At 38.3% G+C, this 21,134-nt stretch overlaps 1 protein-coding gene across 1 annotated transcript in view; it reads right to left on the bottom strand.

Annotated features, from left to right (window-relative positions):
• Positions 1-9,866: 9,866 nt before the first annotated feature.
• The window catches only part of THEM4 (thioesterase superfamily member 4), a 32,043-nt gene continuing 20,775 nt past the window's right edge, over positions 9,867-21,134 (bottom strand). Inside the window, exons 5-6 of the mRNA XM_087443091.1 lie at positions 13,672-13,796; positions 9,867-10,126 (exon numbers count right to left, since the gene is read on the bottom strand). Of these exons, the coding sequence (XP_087299217.1) occupies positions 10,086-10,126; positions 13,672-13,796 (166 nt within the window). The 3' untranslated portion in view covers positions 9,867-10,085. The remainder of the gene's footprint in view (positions 10,127-13,671; positions 13,797-21,134) is intronic.

The following is a 21,134-nucleotide window of genomic DNA, read 5'->3' as shown; positions in this document are numbered from 1 at the left end:
GCCACTTCTGGGCATGCAGATCTGTCACCCAAAGGGCTGAAAGGGGCCACTTTTGGAGTCCGGCCACTTTATGGCCCTGACTTCACAAACTCCTTCCCCTTCCAACTCTTGCTCACTGCTCCTGCCTCTTTCTGCCCTCCTCCCTCCCATTGTACCTCCACTCATGCCACCTGGGTACTTCCAGACATGATTAAAAAACTTTGAATCTTAGAAAGCCCCCAGGATCCTTATGCAAATTACCCCCTCCCCACCTCTGCACTGACTCGCTAGGCTCTACATATCAGTAGTTAAAGGAGGTGGGTATGTGGGTGGAAGGGGTGACAAGAACGGTGATTTGGTGCCACCTGTCCCTCTGGCTGCCTGACAAGATTCTGCTATTGGAGAAAGAAAGAGGGTGATACATCAACCAGAAATGGCTAATTTTCTTGGAAAAATGTTTTGCTATATTAACTCCCCATGTACTTCTCTGTTGATTACATGTTGAGCTTATCTCCTGTTGGCTTATAAGTTCCTTGACTATAGCTATGCTTATTTAATATTTAAGCTCCAAACACCTAACACATTGCCGTGTCTTGTGGGCTCAAGAGTGTGTTGACATGGCTCCCAATCAATGTGGGTGAAGATAAGAGCGGCAATTACAGAAAATATGCATTTTATATTCATTTACTCACTTAATCCTCTTGACAATCCTAGGAAATAGGGACTAATATTACCTTCAGTTTACAGATGAGGAAATGGGGGTGCTCAGAGACTACCTAACTTGCCCAAAGGCACACAGTCAGGACTTGAACCCAGGCCGTCGAGCTCCGAAGCCCAGGCTCTGACTTTCACTGTGACAAACCTTGTCAGATCATGGGCTGCCAGAAGACTTCCCTTCTGAGGCAGCCTGGGCAGATGAGGAGCTACCAGAGAAAGGACCTATAACTACTGTTGGGGCCCAGGGCAGGCCACCCCAAAATCCCAGGATAGCATACTGATTATTTTGAATTAAAGTTACTTGAGAAGCAAAAAGGGCATTCTGACCCTCCTGTCTCTGTTCCCCTGAAAGCAGGAGGTAAATCTCCCCTGTGAGAGGTGCTCTCCTTGCAGCCTTATCACTGGAGCTAGGGAAGTCAGGGCCGAGGAGACAGCATAAACAAACCTTGCTAATTTACTACCTCAAGCCTAAACTCTGCTTAAATTCTTCACTATTTATGTACCCCAAACCTAGGTTTCTTTGTCCTGTCAATTCTTCACAAATCTGCTGTTTCTTTGTGTAAAAGATATATATACTGTCTGCTTTGTTCACTCTCCGAGCATCATTTCTTTATGGTCTCCAATACGTACATATTAAACTGGGTTTTTCCCGTTAATCTGATCTTGCGTCAATTTTACGATTAGTCCAGCCATAAGAACACAAGAAGAGAAGAAAGGGGATTTTTCCCCTGCCCCAACATTACCAGCCTCTTCCACCAGGCAGAGGCTGTAAATCACAGCTTAAGCATCTCCTTACATGAGTATAGAGCCCAACCCTGGCCAACAAAAGCCAAGTTTCACCAAGTTTTGTCTTCCCTGTAAGGACAAGGGTGTCCTAGTCAAGCCACTTCTCTCTCTACCTGGAGGTATGTACACACATCCAGGGTGTGCACCAACGCACCGCTTGTCAAGCCATGCTGTGGCGGCGTCCCATAAAAAGTGGAGGAGGATGGGCACGGATGTTAGCCTAGGGCCAGTCTTCCTCAGCAAAAAGGAGGAGGATTGGCATGGATGTTAGCTCAGGGCTGATTTTCCTCACACACACTAAATCAATCAATCAATGAATCAATCAATCAATAAACAAATATTAAAAAGCAGTGTATTCCCTCCACCTTGCTCCAGTTCCCACTTCCACAGATTCAATCACTTTTAACTATTATAGCTGTTTTTTTTTGTTTTTTTAAACTTGCTTAAAGTGCTTTTCGATTTTTCAGTGTTAGGTTTATACTTGACAAAGTACTCTGGTTTCATTTCCCTTACTAACATTTCCGTATTTTATTTTGAATTAGAATGTATGAAACTTCAAAATATATATGCTATATTTTTACTCAGAGCTTTATAAGAACTTGTATATTCAGTGATTAAATGTTTGAGATTTCTATTACATTAAGTTGTCTCTTAGGAAACAAAATTAAAAAACTCAATCCTGGCATTGGGAGCCTCTGATGATGATAATAATAATAATAAGTTTCACATATTGAGGTAAATGGGGAAGCCATTCTGGTTTAAATTTGATTCAGCCTAAAACTGGTTTTTCCCAGAGCAGTCTGACTTATGGCCCACCGAACATGCATTGTACACCTGCTTCAAACATTTTTCCAAAGCAAAGAATGCACCCTTTAAAGATGGGGATGTAATGTCTCCCTCTGACACCAATACCAGTACTTCTTTGAAGATAAGCTTTTCTTCCCAGAGAACTCTTGTCAGCTCGACCTGCTCTGCATGTGCTAAACTTCGGCAAAACATCTCCTTGTGACTTTGGGGAAGAAAATTGTATTTCTGTCGTGCTTGATGTATGTTCTTTGTTCTGAAATGGTATATGATCATGCTGTAAACCATGCTTTGCCAGAGTGCTTTATTCCCTGGGGAAGAGAGCACTTCTGGGCTAGTCCTCACATTAAATATCTTTCTTATCTATAGATTGAGTACTGATTACTTGCATAAACATTTCAATCCTGGTTTTATTTATTTAATTAAATTAATTAATTTATTTGCTGAGGAAGATTGGCCCTGAGCCAACATCTGTGCCCATCTTCCTCCATTTTGCATGTGGGATGCTGCCACAGCATGGCTTGATGAGTGATGTGTCAGTCCATGCCTGGGATTTGAACCTGTGAACCCTGGGCTGCTGAAGCAGAGTGCACTAACCCAACCACTATGCCACTGGGACGGCCCACTGGTTTTATTTTTTAAAATATCATGAACTCTTGGTCTTCCACTCTGTGATTTATTTGCTGCCAAGTTTTAACCCCTGATGGTTTTCAATAGCACGCCCAGGCTTTTATCACAAATAAATGCAGTGTACGCTCAGGAATTACAAACCATTCCTAATATCAGTCTAATAATTAGACTTGCAAACCTGCTAGGTTAAAATCTTCAAGTACCACTCCCTCAACCACTGTAGGATTATCTGATTTGGGATCACCTATGCCACTAACATTTAAATTCCCTTAAGCCTCTTTATCAGTTATCTATTGCTACATTACAAAATTACCTCAAATTTTAGCAACTTAAAATAACATTTATTATTTCACACTATTTCTGAGGGTCAAGAATCTGGGAGTGTGTTAGCTGGGTGTGTCTGGCCCAGCGTCTTTCATGAGGTTGCAGTCAAATGGTGGCTGGGGCTGCATTCTCTGAAGACTTGACTGGGGCTGGAAACTTCAGTTCTTCACCATGTGGGCCTCTCCATAGGGCTGCTCTTGACATGGCTTCCCTCAAAGTGAATGATCAGAGAGGGAGAGAGAGAGGGAGAGAGGGGGAGAGAGAGAGAGAGAGAGAGAGAAAGAGAACCCAAGCTGGAAGACTTCTATTTGTTTGAAGTGAGTCATTAAGTCCAGCCCACGCTCAAAGGGTGGGGGAATTAAGCTCCACCTCTTGAGGGGAGGAGCATCAAAGAATTTGTGAACTTAAAAACCTTTCCATGCCATAACTCATGGATGGGTAAACTACAACCTGTGGGCCAACCAGCTGTTTATATAAAGTTTTATTGGAACACAGCCATGCCTATTCTTTTATGTATTATCTGTGGCTGCTTCTGTGCTACAATGTCACAGCAGAGTATTGTGACAGAGACTGTATGACTTGCAAGCCTAAAATCTTTATCAGCTGGCTCTTTAAGATAAAGTTTGCTGACCTCTGCCCTGTTTAAATAACAGAATTGACTAGATAGAATTTGTAAAGATGTTAAACAAACAAACAAAAGACCAGCTTGTTCCTATTCCGAATTTCCTGTCTTTCAGGGAAAGAGTTTAGGCAGTTTTAAGAATTTGAGGTTAAGACATCAATGAGGAAACTTTCTGGTTTCTTATTTGTTAGATGATTAGGCAATTAGGTAAGAATCAGGTCATAGTTCTGAAAGATTTTTGAGAGTTCAAGATAAGTGGAATGAGTTTGAAAAAGTTCTGTTAGTTGGAATGGACATAGCGTAGGAAGAAACTGGCTGAGAAGGAATGGAAGAAAATGGAAACTTTTCAGTCTCTTGCTTGGGTAGTTTTAATTTCTTCTAAGCAATAAAATAAGTAAGATCTACAAAGTAAACACATCACAAACACAAGATTGATAGATTTTCCAGCCCGCTTAATTTTTTTTAACAATTAAAATAATTCTTATTTTATTTAGTATCAATGCAAATCATATTTTGGCTTTCACTAGAAAAACATTATTATAATAGTATTTTAAGTGAGATCGATGAAATGGAATACATCAGGCGTTGTTTTATCTTTGTAACAGGACTGACAAAGGACTTCTGGTCATACAAGTGCCAGTTCTGCCATTTTCTTGTGTTTGCATTTTTAGTATTATCTGTGTTTTTAAAAACAGCTTAATTGAGATAAAATTTATGTAACATACAATTTACACATTTAAAGTGTTCAATGCAATGATTTTTTGTATATTACGCTAAATTTTAAAAGTTGTGGTAAGAATATATATAACATAAAACTAGCCATTTTAACCACTTTCAAGTGTACAATTTAGTGGCATTAATACATTCGCAATATTGTGTAACCATCACCACTATTTCCAAAACTTTTTCATCATCCCAAACAAATTCTCTACCTATTAAACAATAACTCCCCATGCCTCCCTCTCCTCAGCCCCTGGTAACTTCTAATCTACTTTCTGTCCTTATGAATTTTCCTATTCTAAATATTTCATACAAGTGGAATCATAATATTTGTCCTTTTGTGTCTGGCTTATTTTACGTAGCATGTTTTCAAGGTTCATCCATATTGTAGCATGTGTCAGAATTTCCTTCCTTTTTACGGCTGAATAATATTCTATTGTATGCGTATACCACATTTTGTTTACCCATTCATCTGTTGACGGACACTTGGGTTGTTTCTACCTTTTGGCTATTGTGAATAATGTTGCAATGAACATTGGCATACAAGTACATGTTTGAGTCCCTCCTTTCAATTCCTTTGGGTATATACCTATGGGTGGAATTGCTGGATCAACTGGTAATTTTATGTTAGCTTTTTGAGGAACTGTCAAACTGTTTTCCATAGCAGTCACGCCATTTTATGCTCCCACCAGCACTATATGAGGGTTACAATTTCTCCCATCCTTGCAACACTTGTTATTTTCCATTTGGGTTGTTTCCACCTTTTGGCTATTATGAATAATGCTGCTATTTATGTACAAGTTTCTGTGTGAGTATATGTTTTCATTTCTCTTGGACATATACCTAGGAGTAGAATTGCTGGGTCATATAATAATTCTACATTTAAACTTTTGAGGAACCATCAAACTGTTTTCCATAGCAGCTGCACCATTTTATATTCTGACCAGCAATGTATGGGGGTTCCTATTTCTCTACATTCTCACTGACACTTATTTTCCATTACAAAAAATTATAAGGGCTGGCCCGGTGATATAGTGGTTAGGTTCGGCATTCCACTTCAGCGGCCCAGGGTTCATGGGTTCAGATCCTGGGCGGGGACCTGCTCACCGCTTATCAAGCCATGCTGTGGCAGGCATCCCACATATAAAGTAGAGGAAGATAGGCATGGATGTTAGCCCAGGGCCAATCTTCCTCAGCAAAAAGAGGAGGATTGGCAACAGATGTTAGCTCAGAGCTAATCTTCCTTAGCAAAAAAAAAAAAAATTATAGTCATCTTAGTGAAGTGGATTTCATTGTGTTTTTTATATGTATTTCCTTAATGACAAATGATATTGAACGTCTTTTCATGTACTTGTTGGCAATTTGTATCTTCTTTGGAGAATGTCTATTCAACTCCTTTGCTCATTTTTAAATTGAGTTCTCCTTTTGTTAAGTTTTAAGAATTCTTTATATATTCTGCATACTAAATCCTTATCAGATAAATGATTTACAAATATTTTCTCCCATTCCATAGGTTATCTTTTCTCTTTCTTGATAATGTCCTTTGATCTACAAAAGTTTTTAATTATTATGAAGTCTTATACTCTGCAACTTTGCTGAATTCATTTATTGGCTCTAGTAGTTTTTTGGTGGATTCTTTGGGATTATCTATACACAGAATGTCATCTGCAAATATTTTTACTTCTTCCTTTCCAATTTGGATGCCTTTTATATCTTTTTCTTGCTCAATTGCTCTGTCTAGGATGTCCAGTACTATGTTGAACAGCAGTAGTGAAAGTGTGAATCCTTATTTTGTTCCTGAGTTTATGTGAAAAATTTTCAGTTTTTCATCATCAAGTATGATACTAGCTGTGGGCTTTCATAGATGCCCTTTATGTCAAGGAAGTTTTCTATTCCTAGTTTTCTGAGTGTTTGTCATGAAAGGGCATTGGATTTTGTCAAATACCTTTTCTGCATCGAGATGATCATTCCTTTGTTCTATTAATGTGGCGTATTACATTGATTGCTTTTCTTATGTTGAACTACTTTTTTTGTATTTCTGGGATAAACCTCCCTTGGTCATGGTGTGTAATCTTTAAAATGTGCTGTTAGATTCACTTTGCTAGTATCTTGTTGAGGATTTTGGCATCTATATTCATAAAGGATATTGGTCTGTAGTTTGTCTTTTTTCTTTCTTGTGGTATCTTTGTCTGCATCCCACTTAATTTTAAATCCATAATTAAGATGAGGAATAAGCCAATTCTGTAATTTTGAACTGGTTATAGTAGTGCCAGACCAAGAATACTATAAAAAAAAAATTTAAACCTTCCTCAGACATAAAAACCATGACTTATTTTCAGTTATTTAAATTTGAAAGAGATTTCTTTGTTGTCTCTATCATAAAGAATGTTGTATACTTAGCATGGGAAGATATATGTTTGGCTAGGGTTCCATGATGGCTGGTTATTAGGTAGAACAATACTGTGACCTCACAACTCCCTGGTATAGAGGGAAGGTTAGGGTCCTGAGAAAGTATTGGGGTGAGGAACATACACACATGGGGGACATGAGCTTCCTTAATACAGAAAAAAAGTTTTTCTTGACTTCCTTTTGTGTTTCATTCTGCCTTCCCATTAGAGAAAAAAGTTAATCTTATTTTCCATTATTTTTTATTTCTCCAACAACGTATTTCTGTATGTGACTATCTTTCTATTGTGCTTCTTAGACATTTAGAAACCTGGGGTTAAGAGCAATAACTCACTGCCTAATTATGTTTGCACTGATAGTTCAAAGATATTTTAACACTGGCATCAATTCCTAATCTTCATTCGAAACGTTATTTACCACCTAATGTAAAGAGGGGAAATGGGCAATGAGGAATAGTTCCACTGGGCTACGCAGCAAGCTAGTGATGGAGTGGAGCTGGCAACAATTCTGATCACACCTCCTTCCTTCTTTCTGACTCTTCAGCCACCTTTTGCCAATCTTACATATTTATTAAAATACAACCTGATGAAGGCAAGAATGCCAGGGCTTGGTCAAGCCTAGGAAAAGAATCTGCTGCAAAGCAGAGAAACTATTTTGCCCTCACTGGCTATGGGGAAACCCTGTGTTAACAGCCATTGAGATTTTCTCTTGGTTGATCTTGTGTAATCGCACTCACATGCTGCAATGTACCCTGCACATGATGAAACCAGCGTCAGAACTAAAACTGAAACAATGGACAGAAAGGGAGGTATGAACATACTAATAGAAAGAAGAAAAACTGGTCATTTGGCATTCTTTCATTTAGGTTCTTTTGCCTTAGATGAAGGTCTGGTGTGCTTCCAGTTTTGCAAGCCTGTTTGGATAAATCAAATGATTCAAGTACCTTCACTGTTGAAACTTGCTACTGGTTAAGTGAAGCTAGACAGCAGTGCTGACTCATTCCTTCAGCTTCACATCTTTTTAACAGGCTTAGCGTCCATGAAAAGCAAGCTGTGAGATACAGATGTCATGAGAGCCCACTGTCTCTGTAGTTTCAGGATTAAACGGAAGGAAGACCAGGAACAAAGGATGGCTGTTGCCAAATGTGTAAATTGCAGAGCTGTGAGTGCAGGCACCTCCCTGGCACTTTTTCAAGCTCTATCAGGGTTTCCAGGGAGAGGGAACTGACAGCCTCACCTTTGCAGTGAGCCATCTGCTGGGGCTTTTCTTACAGCTTGGGAACTGCGGGTGGGCCCTAGCGACAGAGCTTCTAGGACATGAGTCTTCCTCAGTCTTGGCCATCCCAGAGTCAGTCGGCTCTGGCAGTGGAGGAGTCCAGCTGATCTTTTGGCTGTGGAAGGATGACTGGGTAGGGTAACACAAGACTGTCCCTAGGTTATTAGGTTTAGCCATAGGAAATTGTCAATATTTGACCACTCAAAAATGGTGGTTTCAAAAATGGTGATTTCATATGATTCAGACTAAACTTTCAGGGGAAAGGAAGGCAAGAAACTGAAGCCCAAAGAATCTACAGTCTGCAATAGATTCTATTCAATCTATTAGAAGCAAAATATGTTTTCTAGAATATTAGTCTCCCAATTCATTTTTCGTCTTGTCTAAGGTTCTGTTATGGGTTAAATTGTGTCTCCCCAAAAAGGTATGTTGAAGTCCTAACCTCCGATACCTCATAACGTGACCTTATTTGGAAATAGGGTCTTTATAGAGGTAATCAAGTTAAAATGAGGTCAGTAGGGTGGGCTCTATCAATATGACTGGTGTCCTTATAAAGAGGGGAAATTTGGACACAGAGACAGATATGCACAGAGGGAAGATGATGTGAAGAAACACAAGAGAATGCCATATGAAGATGGAGGATTGGAGTGATGCATCTACAAGCCAAGGAATGCCTGAGGCTACCAGAAGCTAGGAGAGAGGCACGGAACAGTTGCTTCCATAACGCCTCCAGTGGGAGCATGGCCTTGCTGATACCTTGATTTTGGACTTCTGGTCTCCAGAACTGTGAGACAATGAGTTTCTGTTGTTTTACACCACCTAGCGTGTGGTACTTTGTTGTAGTAGCCCTAATGCTATGGTCTGAATGTTTGTGTCCCCCCCAAATTCAAATGTTGAAATCCTAATGCTCAATGTGATGGTATTAGTAGGTGGGGCCTTTGGAAAGTGCTTAAGTAATGAGGTGGAGCCCTCCTGAATGGGATTAGTGCCCTTATAAAAGAGGATCCAGAGAGATTCCTAGCCCCTTCCACCATGTGAGGACACAGTGAGAAGGTGTCAGCTATGAACCACTAAGCAAGACCTCACCAGAAGGTGACCATGCTGACGCCTTGATCTTGGACTTTCCAGTCTCCAGAACTGTAAGCGATAAATTTCTATTCTTTATAATCTACCCCACGATGCGGTATTTTGTTATAGAAGCCTGAAAGGATTAAGACAGGCTCCTTCCAGTGATGATAAACTATGCTGTTGGTAAGATACAACAGCACAGCCTATGTTACAAATGATACCGTGGTTTAATCTCTAGAACCCAAGACTACAGATCTGAGGTATCCATTCCTACAGGAACTAGTTGTGTCTCCTACTAGCCAAAAATAAAAGCTAGCTTTCTAATTTATAATGCATATGCACATGTACACACATACACACGCACATGTTTATTCCTTCCTTTGGTTTTCTGGCATTTCCAAGTTTGTGGTAAAAGTTACAATATGAATTTTTTCTCCAATCTACAATAGGGCAGACATCACACTTGTGCAACCTTACCACCCGTTCAAATTTTAGGAGAACCAGACACTTATCATAAGGAGACACAAAGAATTGCTGATACTCTCACAGACAGTGTTTCTGTATTAAAAAGTTTAGTAGGTGGAAACAGAGCTCCTGGAATTGTATTCAGAATAATTGTTCAGGAAGGTCAGTGTTAACAGGCTTCACTCTATGAGGGACTCAACAGTGGGTAAGTAGAGCAGGACTGGGGAAAACAGATTCCTCAAGAGGAGGGGGAGGCTTATGCAGGTTGGTGTGGAATTCACCAGAAGCTCTGTTATGTTGAACTTTTTTCAGGATCCAGCTTCACAAATAAGCCTGAACAAACAAAATAACAGAAGATGATTATAAGTCAACGGACTTCAATCTGACAGAACTTCTCTAGTAGAAATATACATACAAAGAAAGGCATTTAGATTCATATTTATACCTTCAGTCTATCTGCCCACTCTCATTTTTCAGCCAAATTAAGAATCAACTTTTGACTATAACAATACTGTATTACCTCCCCCAGGTAACCAGATCCTCTACCACTTGGTCATTTCATGGTTCATTATCACTCCCATTACAGATAGGGAAGTGAAAGGAAGTAAAATTGCAACTGAGCCATCTGGTACCTCTATGATACTGAAAGGTTTAGTGAGATGGGAAGTATAAACCACAGCCTGGAATGCAGTTTTAAACTGACTGTGAATTCAAATTATTCATGATCTTCCTCCTTTTCCTTTTAGCTATCATTCCTGCAAACAGCTGAGACTTAGCCAAAAAATGAATTTAAGAAATAAAAAGTAGTAAACATAAAGGAAAAAATTTAATAAATGTGACCACATTAACATGAACAACTTCTGTTAATAAAAAAGTTGCCTTAAAGCAAATAATTATATATTCAACAAACAGCTTAGTTTAATATAAAATATATAAAGAACTCCTATAAATCAGTAAAAAAAATTAGAAAAAGTAATAAAAGAGGCAAACAAATTGGACTTTCTCAGAATGGGAAACAAATATGGTCAATAAATATATGAAGAGATGTTCCACTCCATAGGTGATCAGGGAAATGCAAATCAAGATCACACAGAGATACTATATAACAATTTGGTTGGCAAAAATCAAGAAGTCCGACTTTACCAATTGCTAGAGAAGAAAAGGATCAACAGAATTTAATATATTGCTGGTGGGAGCTTTAGGAAATGATCGGGAATTCCCCTGTAAAGCTGACCACTCTCATACTCTACAACCCAGAAATTCTACTTGTAAGTGTATGCCAAGCTCTTGCCCATGCACACCACCAGGAGGCATGAACAAGAATGTTCATAGCAGCCCCATTCAAAATAGTCAGAGGCCCATCATCAGAAGAAGAGATAAATCCATTGTGGTATAGTCACACAATGAAAATATTATATAGCAGTAAAAATGAGCAAACTACATAGCCAACAACATGGGTGATCCTCAGTAACACGGAGCTGAGTGAAAAAAAAATCAAGTCTCAGAAAAGCACATGCAGCACGACCTCTTTTCTACAAAGTTCTAAAACAAACAACTAAACAATATATTCCTTAGGTACACATATATCTCCTTTTTTTTTTTTTTTTTTTTTTTTTTTTTTTTAAAGATTTTTTATTTATTTATTTTTCCCCCAAAGCCCCAGTACATAGTTGTCTGTCATAACTGCACATCCTTCTAGTTGCTGCATGTGGGACGCGGCCTCAGCATGGCTGGAGGAGTGGTGCCTCGGTGCTCACCCGGGATCCGAACCCGGGCCGCCGGCAGCGGAGCGCATGCACTCAACCGCTAAGCCACGGGGCCGGCCCTACACATATATCTTTGATAAAACTTAAAAAAATAAAAAATAATAAGGTACAAAGGAATGAAAACAGAATTCTAGATTGGAGTTACCTCTGGGGGAAAAGCAGGAGGATGAGATGGGGAAAAGTAATCAGGTAGGGATATATTATCATTAAGATTCTGGTTCTTGTTTGATGGTAGGTTTCAGGGTATTTATTATTAAACTAAAAAAATAAATACACTTAATGAATGAATAAATAAAATATGACCATACATGTACCAACGATGACTGTGTGTCCTAAATCAAGGATTCTGATGAACCCAAACCTGTGCATCTGAGGTCCATTAAAATAAAAAAGAATAAAAACAAAAAAAGCACCGAATATCTAAATTAACTTGTCTAAATCTGAAGCTACTGAATGTGAGGCTTCAAGGGCCCCTCACTTGCAAAGGCCCGGTGAGAGCTGGGAGTTGTGCAGTGCTCAAGGATGTAATCAGGAAGCATTTCTATGTGAGCATTTCTGGTAAACCGCCTACAGAGATCTCAGAAGGAAAGGACCTGCATCTCTAAGATAGTAGTAATATACTGTGATTTCTTTTCTCATTTAAAAGAAAAACTCACTTTTGTACCCAATTTTGCACTTTTTTCCTTAAATTTCTGAAATTGTATAAGCTTTAGGCCCCAAAAAACCTAGCTGCTTCTTCTGGTAATCCATTCACATAACCACTTTCACAAGGTACACAAGGGCATACAGAGGAATCTCCCTCCCAACCTACCAGGTCCCCTTCCCAGGGGCAACCAATGTTAATGGGTGTGACTTTCCTGAAATAGTCTATGTGATACAAACATATACAGATATTTCCCCCTCCCTCTCATTTATTACCTTTTATTTTGAAATCATTTCAAGCTTACATAAAAATTGTGAGACTAGTACAAAGAACTATTTTCTCCTGAACCACCGGAGAATAACTTGCCAAAATGTGTGCAAAATGACAATATACCAAGTTATTCATTACAATATTATCTGTAAGAGCAAAAGACTGGGAAAACATTCATATCCAATAATATCTCCAATTCCAATCCAACATCACAGGGTTCATTCTAGTTTTCTCTCTAGAAGAGAGAGAACTCCCTTCTAGAAGGGAGTTCTAGTCCTTCCTCTAGAAGGAAGAGAACTCCCTTCTCTGACAGTGAGAAATCTAGCTCCCATCAGGAGCCAGCCCGTACAGATGCCACCCTCACCCTGTGGGCTGACACCCATGCTGCTCCCCATGTGGACCCATTCCTTACCCTACTTGGGCTCTGACACTCTGCACTGGGCCACTCCCCAGTGCATTTCCTCACTTCACTCAGGCTCCCACGTGGTGCTGGGCCATTGCAGCCACCCCTCCCTGTGGCCTCCCCCTCAATCTCAAGTCTATCATGCCCGACTCTACCTAATAGCTTTTGGAATAAATTATTCAGGAAGGAAGGAAGGGGTGAAAGGGAAGGGGGCAGTAAAGGGAAGAATGGGAAGAACTTCTCCACTTTCCTACACTAATGATAACATACTACATTCACTGTCCCGCATCTTGTGTTTTTCATTCAATATATATTAATGACGAGCTCCATATCACACATAAAGAGTTTCCTTATTTTTATTTACGGCACCATAATATTTTTTATGGTATACACAATATAGTTTACAGACAAACTGGAGTCTCTTTAACGAGTCTCCTATCGATGGATATCTATGTTTGTTAATCTTTTGCTATTCCAAATAACGCTGCATGAGTAACACAATTACTGGGACCCTACAGCAACCTAATACATTGTAATTATGCACACGTGTTAGTACACCTGTCGGATAAAGTCTTGGATATGGGTCAAAAGGTACATGACTTTGCAATTTTGATAGACATTGGCAAATAGCTCTCTACCAGAAATGTATAAAAATACCTTTAACTTGTTCTTTGCATGACAGGGAATTAAGAATTTCTGGGCATTTGTGAGTTATAAAACCAAAAGGAAAAAAAAACAACAAAAAACCCCCAACCAAACTAAACCAAACCAAAAAAAGATAGTGGCAGCTTCTCACTTGTTGCCTCTGCATATAGGGTCTTCCCATCAACACTTCGAACATCACAGGAAACAAACAATTTCCTTCCTTCAGCTTTATAAAGTTGGCTATTTATCACAACCACAGAATAAAGGGGGACAGGTCTGCAGAAAAAAGAGAAAAAAAAAAAAGAAAAAAATTAGTTTTTATCAGATTTATGTAACACTGAAAGATGATCAGGTGCATGACAAGGAGTGGAAATTTATGATACCTGGTTATTGGTGGGTGCTATCTTAGATAAAACATTGCTTAAAGGGGTTTAAAAACATTCCTTAAAGGAATTCCTCCCAAGAACTACTGCTCTCCTGGGCATCAGTCCCAGACTGCCCTTCTGGGTTAGGTTCAAAGAGATCACCAGAGATTCCAGCTCCGTGATGGCAGAGCTGTCCCATCTGAAGATTCAGAGCAAAGTCTGAAGGGAGCTGAAATCCTTTAAAGAAATGAAAACAGGACCATGGAATGGTCCCAGTCAGCTTCTCTCATTTTCTCCATCATAATTGAAATTTCTCACCCAATCCCCTTTTAACTGTCACTAAAAAGACAGCTAATAACAATAAATTGCTGCTAACAGCTCTATGTGCTAAGCCAGTGCTGTCCAACAGAACTTTCTATAATGACAGAAATGTTCCATCTCTGAGCTGTCCAGTATGGTAGTCACAGGCGGCTACTGAGCACTCAGAATGTGGCTATTGTGAATGAGAAACTGAATCTTTAAATTTATTTAATTTTAATTAATTTATATCTAAATTTAAAAAGCTACATATGACTAGTGGCTACAGTCACCTTTGGGAATCCTGGAGATACAATACCATAATGAAAAAGATACCTCTTTAGAGGTGAAATTTTAGTTGGCAGAAACTAAACTGTAGAGCAGGGAGATGTGTTTGGTGCTCCTTTAGTACCACCATGTGGACGAAGGAACTACTCCAGGTGGAAAGGAAGTTATCATTGTGATTAGCCCGCTGCCCAGTTTTCGCTTCCATTAGCTTTTCCTGAACCTCTTGATGGAATAACCAAACTTTGCTTTTATTTAAGCATCTCCTTATATCATCTTTTATATTGTGTACCTCATCATCATGATATCTTAAGTCCTTGAGGGTCTAAATCTGTTATTTATTGTTCCTATTGATTCTCACTTATGGTGGTTTATTTCCTTGTGTATTTGTCTCTGGATCTAGTCATTCTGAAGGAAAAACATCCTTCAGAATTTCTTGTCTACCATCTTGCGTGAAAAAATCTAATCCAGAGCTTCCCAACCAATATGCCAGGAATGGATTATAGAAATGTTCAGATATTGATCCTTTCAGCTGGTGAGCGACCACTAATCATTAGCTGCTTTGTCTATTTATCTTAATGTGCTAAGCACAAGGAAATAAATCAAGTGTCACATTTGGATCAGGGGTTGGAAAGATTTGAGATGATTAAGGAGTAGTCTTGCTTCTTAGAAGCAGGAAGGTGGATTAAGACACCTGATGATTAATTGACACTGTAAATTATCTTCAATTAAATTTTAATCCCAGGTTGTTACCTCTTAATATCTTGGAGGGCCATCAACTGATTAAATTTATTGTTATTACTATTATTATTATGAATCTAACAGCTCTATACAAAATATAGGGCCTTATAAATATTAAATTCTAAACTACTTATATCATCCAATGCTTTATTCTGGTCTTTAATCATCAATTAACAGAAGAGAATGGAGGCTGGGTATTATAGCGAAGAGCACCAGATTTAGAGTCAGAAGACTTGAGTTCTAATTCTGATTAGAATTCCCTCTATCCATGTGATTTCATGTAAAACTTGTCAGTAAGTTTTCTAATCGTGGGTAACAAATGAACAGCAATGAAACTGATTTATCTGGATGGGACAAGGACTAAGCATAGTACCTGGCAGGTAACATGTGCTAAAGACACAAACACTTGTTGAGCTAAATCGTCATCCAAGTTTGCTGAGCTTGTTTTCAAATGAACCATTTTTACTTTTTTTGAGAGAGGAGTTTATGCTGCATTCTTCAACTTTATTTGAACATAGAAAAATATTTTAAAAAACATGGAACATGGAAAAATACTAAAAACTTAATTTTTAATATATTCTTCATCATGTTAAGAAAGCCATTTCCAGGATCTAATTTTATAGTCATAAATAATATAAAATACTGACTCTATGTAAAGATAATTTTCCTCAAATTAATCTTTAAAGTCAATATAACTGCTATCAAAATCACATTTTGTTTTTGGGTAGATTTTGACAAATTTATTCTAACTTCCATTTGGTTCGTATAAGTGATACAGAGAAGCGGTTGGTGAGACATAGGATTCTATAAGAGAAGGAGGTACAATGACAGTCTGGGTGAGGGGTTAAAAATCTAAGGCACAACTAGGAATAAAAGGAAACTCCCTCAGCATAATAAAGGCCATATATGAAAAGCCCACAGTTAACATCATACTTAATGGTGAAAGCTTTTCCTCTATGATCAGGAACAAGACAAGGAGGCCCACTTTTGCCACTTCTATTCAACATAGTACTGGAAGTCCTAGCCAGAGCAGTTAGGCAAGAAAAAGAAATGCAAGGTATCCAAATTGGAAAGGAAGAAGTAAATTATCTGTTCACAGATAACATGATCTTATATGTAGAAAACCCCAAAAGATTCCACAATAACCTGTTAGAACTGATAAGCAAATTCAGCAAAGTTGCAGGATATAAAGTCAACACACAAAAATCAGTTGCATTTCTAAACACTAACAGTGAACAATCTGAAAAGGAAATTACGAGAACAATTTCATTTAAAGTAGCATCAAAAAAAATAAAATACTTAGGAATAAACTCAATTAAGGAGGCAAAGACTTGAACATTGCTAAAAGAAATTAAAGGAGACATCTGGAAAGACATCTCGTGTTCATGGATTGGAAGACTTAATATTGTTAAGATGTCAATACTACCCAAACTGATCTACAGATTCAATGTAATCCCTATCAAAATCCCAGTGGCATTTTTTGCAGAAATAGAAAAATCCATTCTAAAATTCATATGAGTCTCAAGGGATCCTGAATAGCCAAAACAATCTTGGAAAAAGAAGAAAAAAGTTCAAGTCTCACACTTCCTAATTTCAAAACATTTTACAAAGCTACAATAATCACAACAGTGTGGTACTGGCATAAAGACAGACATACGGACCCATGGAAAAGAACAGAGAACCCAGAAATAGACCCTCTTGTATATGATTAAATGATTTTCTACAAGGGTGCCAAGACCACTCAATGGGGAAAGGACAGGCTCTTCAACAAATAATGCTGGGAAAACGGGATATCCACATACAAAAGAATAAAGTTGTATACACCATATTCAAAAATTAACTCGAAATGGATTAAAGACCTATGTAAGACCCAAAACGGTAAAACTCATAGAAGAAAACACTGCGGAAAAGCTTTATGACGTGGTTTGCCAATGATTTCTTGGATATGACACCAAAAGCACAGGCGACAAAAGAAAATATAGACAAATGAGACTACATCAATTTAAACACTTCTGTGCATCAAAGAACACAATCAACAGAGTAAAAAAGCAACTTATAAAATGGGACAAAGTATTTGCAAATCATATATCTGATAAACGATTAATATCCAGAATACATAAAGAACAGCTACAACTCAACAACAAAAAAACAAAATTAAAATATGGACAAAGGACTTGAATAGACATTTCTCCAAAGATGCTATACAAAATCCAATAAGCATATGAAAAGATCCTCAACATCATTAATCATTAGAAAAATGCAAATCAAAGCACAAGATATCAACTCACACCCATTAGGATGGCTATTATAAAAAAACAAAAACAAAAACCCCAAATCAAAGTGTTGGCAAAAATGTGGAGAAATTGGAACCCTTATGCATTGTTGGTGAGAATGCAAAATGGTGCAGCTGCTATGGAAAACAGTATAGTGGCTCCTCAAAAAATTAAAAACAGAATTACCATATAATCCAGCAATTCCACTTCTGGGTACATATCCAAAAGAACTGAAAGCAAGATCTCACAAGATATTTGCACACTCACGTTCATTATAGCATTATTCACAATAGCCAAGAGGTGGAAGCAACTCAAATATCCACCAACAGATGAATGGATAAACAAAATGTGGTATACATACAATGGAACATTATTATACATACAATGGAATATTACATGGAATGTAATACATACAGTGGAATATTATTCAGCCATAAAAAAGAAGGAAATCCTGTCACATGCTACAACATGGATGAACCTCGAGGACATTATGCTAAGTGAAAATAGACCAGTCATAAAAAGACAAGCACTGTATGATTCCACTTATATGAGTTAACTAAAGTAGTCAAATTCATAGAAACAGAAAGTAGAATGGTGGTTGCCAGAGGCTGGGGGTAAGGGAAAATGGGGAGTTATTGTTTAATGGGTACAGAGTTTCAGTTTTGCAAGATGAAAAAGTTCTGGAGATCTGTTTCACTACAATGTGAATACACTTAACACTACTCAGCTGTATATTTAAAAAGGTTAAGATGGCAAATTTTATGTCTCTTTTTTTTTTTACCACAACTAAAAATTTCAAAAAAAATTTAAAAATATAAGGCACAAAAAATGTTAAATCTAAAATATCAGTGTGAAGTCACGACCTTATTAAACATTAATAACTTTCCAGCTGTGACACTGACATGGCCCAGCAGCAAGGTCATCCCGCCTACCATGAGAACACGTGGAACAATCTAATATTTTTCTGGTCTTTAGCACTATTCTCCATTAAAAAGAGTCAGGGATCTTTGTAGAGTAGCTATTCCATGTCTTGGCACAGCTACGCCTTGTTGTTGCTAGAAGTAAAAGTAACAACAATAATGTTAATGATAATAATAATAAGCAGCCAACACTTACTGAGTACTTGTTAAATCCTAGGTGCTTCACATGGACTAAGTCACTTACTGCTCACAATGACCCTATGAGGTGGGTATTATTATCCTCTTTTTAAAGATGAGGAAATTAAAGCACAGAGAGGTTAAGTAACTTGTCCAAGGTCACACAAGTGGCAAAATGGGCTTTTGAACCTGCTCCAAAGTCTGTCCTCTTAACCAGTGCACTATGTTGTTGCTCAGGAGACAAAAGTACTTAAAAGATATTTGGATAGAACTGAAAGGACAAGGAACCAGTCTAAAGAGATACCTACAGAACAAATGTAATTTAAGCACAGAAAAGAGGGTGATAATTATAGCCATCTACGTTATGGAAAGCCATGAGTTCCTAACGATTCTTCAAAAAAAAAGCAAAAGTTAGTGCAAAAAGTACAAAACTAGAGCTACAATTCAAAAATAAGGACGACTATGTTAGGATAAGTTTAATTTTTTAAGCAGTTTACACATAGAGAACAGCGCTGACAAGTAAGTGTTTCTTCTACAAAGTAGATGTCTATCTTATATGTATTTTACTCTATGGAAGTAGGAGATGGTAGACACAGAGTAAGGAGTGTGTACAGGTCAGGTTTGGGGAGGTTGCATTCAAAGACTTATGCTTACACACATCATGGCATAAGAAACCAATAGTTTTCTTAGCTGTAAGGTACAGGTAGAGGTATTTAGAGGATACCTATGTTCAGCAAAGACTCTCCCATATGTTAGTCAAAAGGGCTTGAGAGTCTGCATGAACTGAGAGTAGGCAAAGACTTGGACAGCCCTCAGCATCCCTATCAGGGTTGTTACCTCTTATGTACCCCCAAAGTGTGTGAGGTGCAGGTGAGCTGACAGGTGAAAAGAACATCTATGTACATTCAGTGGATCTACACCCTTGGACAAATGCCATTTGGGAGTTTGTAGTCCTGCATAACCTCCATAAGAACCTCAACTAACTTCCTCCCCTGTACCAATAGGCAGAGAACTATGAAGAAGCCAAACAATTCCAGAAAATGCAGGAATTGTACCCTTAACAGAAAGGACTGATTACAGAAAATAACCAGCTAGAAATAAGGTGAATGTCTTGCCCAGCAGAATATCCCTGAAAGAAAACTACCGACTCATGTCCTGTCTCCTGGCAGATGGAACCTCTGCCAATGAAATGTGATATATTTAATTACAGGCAAATAGCAAACCAAAGGAGAAAATACATGACTAAGACACAACAGACTTGGATACTAAAAAAGGGGAAGTACTAGGTTGTAAGAAAAAGTGTAGGCTTGGAAAGTCCCTGTGACACAGTAATGAAACCTTGACTCCAAGAGGGGCTTAGCCTCATGAACTCAGGCTTGTGTTCCAATCACCTTCAAAGGCAAAATTCTGTCCCATCAAGAATCTCTAGGTTGACAGCCCAGAACCCACAAATTCAGCTAATCTGAGATCGTTTCTTTAGGGTCTGACACAATTACTGGAAACCTAGAGAGGTTATAAGAACCAGTATTCTAACCTCAGGAAAATATACATATTGACATCCTAAAGAAATTAACCAAACCCAGAATGAAAAAATTAATAGGTTAAGTATAGGTGAAATAGTAAGTTTTGTAATCATTGAGATAATTTTGTGTTTGAGGCATTTAGAAGAAACTACCATATCAGGCTTGTTATTTTATTCACTGAAGTATTTAGTAAAATTTGATTGTTTTAAATTAATGCTTCAACATTTAAAATAATCTATACTGTATAATTTATAAGTTTGCATTTATTAATATGTCTGTGGTTGTGTTAGTTGCTGACCCTGAATTTATTTGAGGTTATAATGACAGCAGTTAAGGGACCACTTTCCCAATATCCCTCATTACTAATAAGATTAATGGATGTGTTCTGCATTACTTCCAGAAAGTCTCCTTAAAGAAGAGGAGACAGCTCTTCTTCAACCCTTCCTCAATCCTGTTGTCCAGGACATGTGATGGCTCTTGCTGCCACTCTGGACTATGAAAAGGTGAGCTGGAAGGAGCCTGCATCTCCGGGAGCAAGGGAGCTGCCATACCAGCTCAGGATGCCTTCCTCTAGACTTCTTCTACATGATAAATTTCTATCTTGTTTAAGTCATTTTTATTTTGAAGTTACTGTTATTGGCACTGGAGAGGAAGAAGTTAAAGCAGCTGGCCTCCAATTCATTCTCTGTGTGTGTGTGTGTGTGTGTGTGTGTGTGGGCGTGTGTGGGTGTGTAGCAGAAATAAACACTGCCAGGGAAAAGAAAAGGAGGCAGGTGATATATTCCTGGCCATGCACCTGTTTTGTAAATACAGTTTTATTGGAACACAGCTATATCCATTTATGTTTATGTATTGTCTATGGCGGCTTTTGTGCCGCAGTGGCAGAGTTGAGTAGGTGCGCCAGAGATTGTATGGCCCAGAAAGCATGAAAAATTTACAGAAAACGTTTTGCTGATCTTGAAATAAACTAATGATATTTGCTAGGGGGAAGAGTCCTTTTCTATAGAATCCCCTAAGTAGGATACGCCTGGGT

Source organism: Ceratotherium simum, chromosome 2 (assembly GCF_057802395.1).
Source record: "Ceratotherium simum simum isolate JZ-2026a chromosome 2, ASM5780239v1, whole genome shotgun sequence".
Lineage (NCBI taxonomy): Eukaryota > Metazoa > Chordata > Mammalia > Perissodactyla > Rhinocerotidae > Ceratotherium > Ceratotherium simum.
Note: the sequence above shows the minus strand (reverse complement) of the source record. Positions and strands in the feature narration are given on the sequence as shown.